This window comes from Acipenser ruthenus, chromosome 5, assembly GCF_902713425.1.
Source record: "Acipenser ruthenus chromosome 5, fAciRut3.2 maternal haplotype, whole genome shotgun sequence".
NCBI lineage: Eukaryota > Metazoa > Chordata > Actinopteri > Acipenseriformes > Acipenseridae > Acipenser > Acipenser ruthenus.
In genome coordinates, this window is record NC_081193.1 from 887,600 (window position 1) to 897,129 (window position 9,530).

General features: G+C 50.8%; 1 protein-coding gene across 5 annotated transcripts in view; it reads right to left on the reverse strand.

Annotated features, from left to right (window-relative positions):
- arid1b (AT-rich interactive domain 1B) overlaps window positions 1-2,617 on the reverse strand; it is a 211,836-nt gene extending 209,219 nt beyond the window's left edge. For 3 of the 5 annotated variants that reach the window (XM_034003332.3, XM_034003333.3, XM_034003334.3), the window contains exon 1: window positions 986-2,616. In XM_034003332.3, the coding sequence (XP_033859223.3) occupies window positions 986-2,179 (1,194 nt within the window). In that variant the 5' untranslated portion in view covers window positions 2,180-2,616. Of the gene's footprint in view, window positions 1-985 lie in introns of all 5 variants that reach the window. The other 2 variants (XM_059023481.1, XM_034003330.3) reach the window with 1 other exon arrangement.
- Window positions 2,618-9,530: the final 6,913 nt, after the last annotated feature.

Below are 9,530 nucleotides of genomic sequence, written 5' to 3' on the forward strand. Positions count from 1 at the left end.
ACTGTGAATTGTATCATTTCCCAGACACAACAATACTACCACGTCGCCTACTCCAATTGTATTAGTGCGTGCGCTGCTCCGCTCAGCACTTCTACTTACATCAGCAGATAGAAATGCCCAATGGACAGCGGAGAGCCAATCAGATGACAGATTGGATGTCAATTCAGAGGCAGCTGTCTGGAGACTCGATTACAGCCAGTTTACCTCCACAATTCAAATTCCAATCCTTGCAAAGAACAAGGCACTGTTCGGGAGCAGCCTGCCAGCTAAACACTTCTCCACGAACAACATTCGTGTAGGCGTAACAACGCAAGAGCTAAACCACGATTCTGCTATTTATGAACCTTACTGATTTATCAGAATATGCATGGGTTTATTTTTACACTCATGCTCAGCCCCTTCATATGTACAGTGACCCTATTGAAGAAAGTACGCGTAGTCCACTGTCAAGTTTCAGTTATTAAAACAAGCCTAACCTTTACTTATTCGAGGTAATATTAACGGCACTTATGAATAACCTTTGTTTATTATAACACCTAAATCGACATCGTGTGGTTAAAAAAACTATACGTTGTTTACACCCTATGAATATTCATTCATTGAAGTCACTTTTTATAACGTATTATTTCTATTGCAGTTTGTAGGCAAAGCGTAATGATTATAGCAATATATCATTGTAAGCGAGTCGAGAGAATACGCTTGTACGTAATATATTTGAAACTATAGGAACAACTGCTATGCATTATCAAACCGAGGAAAGACTACCCCCTCTCTAGATTTCAGAGAATGTACTTTATATAGGTACATAACATAAAGTACACATTCCCTTACATTTTCTTTTTATTAAAAGTGTATTTTAAAAACGGTTAACTATCACACAGAACAGTGAATGTGGTGGTTTTAACACGCACAAAAGTCAGACATGACAGACCTAGACAGGCAGTGGTGCGCAACAACAGAAATAACGCTGGATAAACGCATTTACCTGGGCTCTACTCATGCTGTTCCCTGGGCGCATCGCTGGGTGCGTTCTTTGTTGTAGTGCCCAGCCCTGGGTTGCAGACTCATACTGTGAACGCATGTCTCTGCCCATGCCCACAGCCAGGCTAGGCGGCTGCTGCTGTTGTTGATGATGAAGGGGTGTACTTGGGCTGCTATAATCTGGATAGCTAGTGCCATAGCCCCTCATCATTGCGCTGGGGGCCGTCAGGAGCTGGTTCAGCGTCGGGGTCGCCCCTGAAGGGTGCTGGCTTTGTCCTGGAAATCTGTGAAACCCACCAACATTACTATGAGCAGCAGCAGCCATAGCAGTCGCTTTGCCATGATGACTGCCAGCAGCAGCAGTAATAGTATTACTGCCCGGGCCCATGCTATTGCCCTGCCTTGGAGAGCTCATCGTGCCGTAGCCCGGTCTGTAGTTCGGGTAGTGGTTGTACTGGCTGTTCTGGTAAGCTTCGTGGGAGTTTTGCGAGGAATACATGCTGCTGGGAGCTGAAGGATGCATCACCCCCATCCCAGGGCTTTGTTGTCCGCCATGTTGATCAAAGCGAGGCCCCCCTCTCGCATTGCCATAATAGCGATGACACTCTGAAACAGCGCTGCTCCCTGCGCTACTTTGTTGGTTGTTGGTGTTGTTGTTCGGGGGTCCCAAGCTGGCTTGCTCGTACTTGCTGCCCATCTGATCCGCCGGTTTGCAGGGCAGCTCCTCTGCTTCCTCCTCACTTTTATTCAGCATTTGCTGCTGCTGCGCGACCTGACTTCCCAGAATATTGTCTTTCCCTCGATGCTGCTTGTTCTCTGGTTCGGCTTGTGCCTGTGTCTGGCTGCTGCTATTCTGAAATTGATGTGGACGGTGCTGCTGAAATTGATTAAATTGCTGTTGCTGCTGCTGCGGCGGCGGTGCTGGTATATGGCGGTGAGCCGGAGGAGGGGGATCTCCGACACCAACATGTTTCTGTGTATGATTCGCTATCAAACCCGTCTCCATACTCGAAGCAGCAGCAGACAGAGCTGGATGATGGTGATTATTATGATTATTCCTACCTGCTTTCTCTCTCGGGTCTGAGTTTGTATTTGTAGAAGCAGCAGCAGACGTTGTATTGGTCGTGTTCATTCCATGATAATGGTGATCTACATTATTCATATTAGTACTAGTCCCATCTCCAACTCCCAGCAGCATTGATCCAGATCTCGGTCCTGCGCCTGATTTCACAGTCTAAATCCCGGCTTAAACTGCTTGATAAACTCGCGTTTTTATTGTTTGAAGTCGCTGGAGCTGCAGCTACTTGCGCTGACATTTCATTTCAATGTTTTCATTTAATCACTCATGCAAACAGAAACAAAACAAAAATCAAGAAAAAACTAAAACTTTGCAATCGTAAAGTTCTAGCTGAGATAATAAAATAAAACAAATAAAAACCTGGTAATGTCTCACTGCCTGTGTCTGCCGCTGAGGTGTGATTTCTTATTGAAACTTTTTGTTCAGGTTTAAATGAAACTTTTTTCCCTTTCCTCTCTAACCCGGATATGAGTGCATGCATGTCTGCCTGAGCCTCTGGCCCAGCATGGCATAAAAGAGAGCGCGCGCTCCAACAACATTATCCACTTCTTTCATGTTCCAGCCCAGCTCATGGAAAACGCGGAGTGGATCGCTCAGCACGACTGAAAGGGTTCGGACTAATGCATCTGTTTTAGGTAGCATATTCATCTAGAATTCGCTTTTAACCTTTTAAAAAATCTGATTGCATACATTTAAGTACGACCTAAAAAAATTATACGGTTTTACAAACATTTAAAAAAAAATGTTTTGAAGCACCAGAGTTAGACATGGTATCAGGTTATTGCCTCGTTTCAAATGCTGTCTCCACAGATGCATTATTTGGCATTGAATGACACAGGGCTGTCAGAATTCTGAGTGGAGCCATTAACATAAGAACATAAGAAAGTTTACAAACGAGAGGAGGCCATTCAGCCCATCTTGCTCGTTTGGTTGTTAGTAGCTTATTGATCCCAGAATCTCATGAAGCAGCTTCTTGAAGGATCCCAGGGTATCAGCTTCAACAACATTACTGGGGAGTTGGTTCCAGACTCCCACAATTCACTGTGTAAAAAAGTGCCTCCTATTTTCTGTTCTGAATGCCCCTTTATCTAATCTCTAACTGTCATTAGATTCTAAGGGCTTCCATTTATCAACACACACAGGAAGTACATGGGCGATGTTAACACACAGCAGCAGGTACAGGGCGATGTTAACACACAGCAGGTACGGAGCGATGTTAACACACACAGCAGGTATGGGGCAATGTTAACACACACAGCAGGTACGGGGCGATGTTAACACACAGCAGGTACGGGGCGATGTTAACACACACAGCAGGTATGGGGCAATGTTAACACACACAGCAGGTACGGGGTGATGTTAACACACACAGCAGGTACGGAGCGATGTTAACATACACAGCAGGTACGGAGCGATGTTAACACACACAGCAGGTACGGGGCGATGTTAACACACAGCAGGTACGGGGCGATGTTAACACACACAGCAGGTATGGGGCAATGTTAACACACAGCAGGTACGGAGCGATGTTAACACACAGCAGGTACGGGGCGATGTTAACACACACAGCAGGTATGGGGCGATGTTAACACACAGCAGGTACGGGGCGATGTTAACACACAGCAGGTACGGGGCGATGTTAACACACAGCAGGTACGGGGCGATGTTAACACACAGCAGCAGGTACGGGGCGATGTTAACACACACAGCAGGTACGGGGCGATGTTAACACACACAGCAGGTACGGGGCGATGTTAACACACACAGCAGGTACGGGGCGATGTTAACACACAGCAGGTACGGAGCGATGTTAACACACAGCAGCAGGTACGGGGCGATGTTAACACACAGCAGCAGGTACGGGGCGATGTTAACACACACAGCAGGTATGGGGCGATGTTAACACACAGCAGGTACGGGGCGATGTTAACACACAGCAGCAGGTACGGGGCGATGTTAACACACAGCAGGTACGGAGCGATGTTAACACACAGCAGCAGGTACGGGGCGATGTTAACACACAGCAGCAGGTACGGGGCGATGTTAACACACAGCAGGTACGGGGCGATGTTAACACACACAGCAGGTATGGGGCGATGTTAACACACAGCAGATACGGGGCGATGTTAACACACAGCAGCAGGTACGGGGCGATGTTAACACACAGCAGGTACGGGGCGATGTTAACACACAGCAGGTACGGGGCGATGTTAACACACAGCAGGTACGGGGCGATATTAACACACAGCAGGTACGGGGCGATGTTAACACACACAGCAGGTACGGGGCGATGTTAACACACACAGCAGGTACGGAGCGATGTTAACACACACAGCAGGTACGGAGCGATGTTAACACACAGCAGCAGGTACGGGGCGATGTTAACACACAGCAGCAGGTACGGGGCGATGTTAACACACACAGCAGGTACGGAGCGATGTTAACACACAGCAGGTACGGAGCGATGTTAACACACAGCAGGTACGGAGCGATGTTAACACACAGCAGGTACGGAGCGATGTTAACACACACAGCAGGTACGGAGCGATGTTAACACACAGCAGGTACGGGGCGATGTTAACACACAGCAGGTACGGGGCGATGTTAACACACACAGCAGGTACGGGGCGATGTTAACACACACAGCAGGTACGGAGCGATGTTAACACACACAGCAGGTACGGAGCGATGTTAACACACAGCAGGTACGGGGCGATGTTAACACACACAGCAGGTACGGGGCGATGTTAACACACAGCAGGTACGGAGCGATGTTAACACACAGCAGGTACGGGGCGATGTTAACACACACAGCAGGTACGGGGCGATGTTAACACACAGCAGGTACGGAGCGATGTTAACACACACAGCAGGTACGGAGCGATGTTAACACACAGCAGGTACGGAGCGATGTTAACACACAGCAGGTACGGGGCGATGTTAACACACAGCAGGTACGGGGCGATGTTAACACACAGCAGGTACGGAGCGATGTTAACACACACAGCAGGTACGGAGCGATGTTAACACACACAGCAGGTACGGGGCGATGTTAACACACAGCAGCAGGTACGGGGCGATGTTAACACACAGCAGGTACGGGGCGATGTTAACACACACAGCAGGTACGGAGCGATGTTAACACACACAGCAGGTACGGGGCGATGTTAACACACAGCAGCAGGTACGGGGCGATGTTAACACACAGCAGGTACGGAGCGATGTTAACACACAGCAGCAGGTACGGGGCGATGTTAACACACACAGCAGGTACGGGGCGATGTTAACACACAGCAGGTACGGAGCGATGTTAACACACACAGCAGGTACGGAGCGATGTTAACACACACAGCAGGTACGGGGCGATGTTAACACACAGCAGGTACGGGGCGATGTTAACACACACAGCAGGTACGGGGCGATGTTAACACACACAGCAGGTACGGGGCGATGTTAACACACACAGCAGGTACGGGGCGATGTTAACACACAGCAGGTACGGGGCGATGTTAACACACACAGCAGGTATGGGGCAATGTTAACACACACAGCAGGTACGGGGTGATGTTAACACACACAGCAGGTACGGAGCGATGTTAACACACACAGCAGGTACGGAGCGATGTTAACACACACAGCAGGTACGGGGCGATGTTAACACACAGCAGGTACGGGGCGATGTTAACACACACAGCAGGTACGGGGCGATGTTAACACACAGCAGGTACGGAGCGATGTTAACACACACAGCAGGTACGGAGCGATGTTAACACACACAGCAGGTACGGGGCGATGTTAACACACAGCAGGTACGGGGCGATGTTAACACACACAGCAGGTACGGGGCGATGTTAACACACACAGCAGGTACGGGGCGATGTTAACACACACAGCAGGTACGGGGCGATGTTAACACACAGCAGGTACGGGGCGATGTTAACACACACAGCAGGTATGGGGCAATGTTAACACACACAGCAGGTACGGGGTGATGTTAACACACACAGCAGGTACGGAGCGATGTTAACACACACAGCAGGTACGGAGCGATGTTAACACACACAGCAGGTACGGGGCGATGTTAACACACAGCAGCAGGTACGGGGCGATGTTAACACACAGCAGGTACGGGGCGATGTTAACACACACAGCAGGTACGGAGCGATGTTAACACACACAGCAGGTACGGGGCGATGTTAACACACAGCAGCAGGTACGGGGCGATGTTAACACACAGCAGGTACGGAGCGATGTTAACACACAGCAGCAGGTACGGGGCGATGTTAACACACACAGCAGGTACGGGGCGATGTTAACACACAGCAGGTACGGAGCGATGTTAACACACACAGCAGGTACGGAGCGATGTTAACACACACAGCAGGTACGGGGCGATGTTAACACACAGCAGGTACGGGGCGATGTTAACACACACAGCAGGTACGGGGCGATGTTAACACACACAGCAGGTACGGGGCGATGTTAACACACACAGCAGGTACGGGGCGATGTTAACACACAGCAGGTACGGGGCGATGTTAACACACACAGCAGGTATGGGGCAATGTTAACACACACAGCAGGTACGGGGTGATGTTAACACACACAGCAGGTACGGAGCGATGTTAACACACACAGCAGGTACGGAGCGATGTTAACACACACAGCAGGTACGGGGCGATGTTAACACACAGCAGGTACGGGGCGATGTTAACACACACAGCAGGTATGGGGCAATGTTAACACACAGCAGGTACGGGGCGATGTTAACACACAGCAGGTACGGGGCGATGTTAACACACACAGCAGGTATGGGGCAATGTTAACACACACAGCAGGTACGGGGCGATGTTAACACACAGCAGGTACGGGGCGATGTTAACACACACAGCAGGTACGGGGCGATGTTAACACACACAGCAGGTACGGGGCGATGTTAACACACACAGCAGGTACGGGGCGATGTTAACACACAGCAGGTACGGAGCGATGTTAACACACAGCAGCAGGTACGGGGCGATGTTAACACACAGCAGCAGGTACGGGGCGATGTTAACACACACAGCAGGTATGGGGCGATGTTAACACACAGCAGGTACGGGGCGATGTTAACACACAGCAGCAGGTACGGGGCGATGTTAACACACAGCAGGTACGGAGCGATGTTAACACACAGCAGCAGGTACGGGGCGATGTTAACACACAGCAGCAGGTACGGGGCGATGTTAACACACAGCAGGTACGGGGCGATGTTAACACACACAGCAGGTATGGGGCGATGTTAACACACAGCAGATACGGGGCGATGTTAACACACAGCAGCAGGTACGGGGCGATGTTAACACACAGCAGGTACGGGGCGATGTTAACACACAGCAGGTACGGGGCGATATTAACACACAGCAGGTACGGGGCGATGTTAACACACACAGCAGGTACGGGGCGATGTTAACACACACAGCAGGTACGGAGCGATGTTAACACACACAGCAGGTACGGAGCGATGTTAACACACAGCAGCAGGTACGGGGCGATGTTAACACACAGCAGCAGGTACGGGGCGATGTTAACACACACAGCAGGTACGGAGCGATGTTAACACACAGCAGGTACGGAGCGATGTTAACACACAGCAGGTACGGAGCGATGTTAACACACAGCAGGTACGGAGCGATGTTAACACACACAGCAGGTACGGAGCGATGTTAACACACAGCAGGTACGGGGCGATGTTAACACACAGCAGGTACGGGGCGATGTTAACACACACAGCAGGTACGGGGCGATGTTAACACACACAGCAGGTACGGAGCGATGTTAACACACACAGCAGGTACGGAGCGATGTTAACACACAGCAGGTACGGGGCGATGTTAACACACACAGCAGGTACGGGGCGATGTTAACACACAGCAGGTACGGAGCGATGTTAACACACAGCAGGTACGGGGCGATGTTAACACACACAGCAGGTACGGGGCGATGTTAACACACAGCAGGTACGGAGCGATGTTAACACACACAGCAGGTACGGAGCGATGTTAACACACAGCAGGTACGGAGCGATGTTAACACACAGCAGGTACGGGGCGATGTTAACACACAGCAGGTACGGGGCGATGTTAACACACAGCAGGTACGGAGCGATGTTAACACACACAGCAGGTACGGAGCGATGTTAACACACACAGCAGGTACGGGGCGATGTTAACACACAGCAGCAGGTACGGGGCGATGTTAACACACAGCAGGTACGGGGCGATGTTAACACACACAGCAGGTACGGAGCGATGTTAACACACACAGCAGGTACGGGGCGATGTTAACACACACAGCAGGTACGGAGCGATGTTAACACACACATCAGGTACGGGGCGATGTTAACACACACAGCAGGTACGGAGCGATGTTAACACACACAGCAGGTACGGAGCGATGTTAACACACACAGCAGGTACGGGGCGATGTTAACACACAGCAGGTACGGGGCGATGTTAACACACACAGCAGGTACGGGGCGATGTTAACACACACAGCAGGTACGGGGCGATGTTAACACACACAGCAGGTACGGGGCGATGTTAACACACAGCAGGTACGGAGCGATGTTAACACACAGCAGCAGGTACGGGGCGATGTTAACACACAGCAGCAGGTACGGGGCGATGTTAACACACACAGCAGGTATGGGGCGATGTTAACACACAGCAGGTACGGGGCGATGTTAACACACAGCAGCAGGTACGGGGCGATGTTAACACACAGCAGGTACGGAGCGATGTTAACACACAGCAGCAGGTACGGGGCGATGTTAACACACAGCAGCAGGTACGGGGCGATGTTAACACACAGCAGGTACGGGGCGATGTTAACACACACAGCAGGTATGGGGCGATGTTAACACACAGCAGATACGGGGCGATGTTAACACACAGCAGCAGGTACGGGGCGATGTTAACACACAGCAGGTACGGGGCGATGTTAACACACAGCAGGTACGGGGCGATATTAACACACAGCAGGTACGGGGCGATGTTAACACACACAGCAGGTACGGGGCGATGTTAACACACACAGCAGGTACGGAGCGATGTTAACACACACAGCAGGTACGGAGCGATGTTAACACACAGCAGCAGGTACGGGGCGATGTTAACACACAGCAGCAGGTACGGGGCGATGTTAACACACAGCAGGTACGGGGCGATGTTAACACACACAGCAGGTATGGGGCGATGTTAACACACAGCAGATACGGGGCGATGTTAACACACAGCAGCAGGTACGGGGCGATGTTAACACACAGCAGGTACGGGGCGATGTTAACACACAGCAGCAGGTACGGGGCGATGTTAACACACAGCAGCAGGTACGGGGCGATGTTAACACACACAGCAGGTATGGGGCGATGTTAACACACAGCAGGTACGGGGCGATGTTAACACACAGCAGCAGGTACGGGGCGATGTTA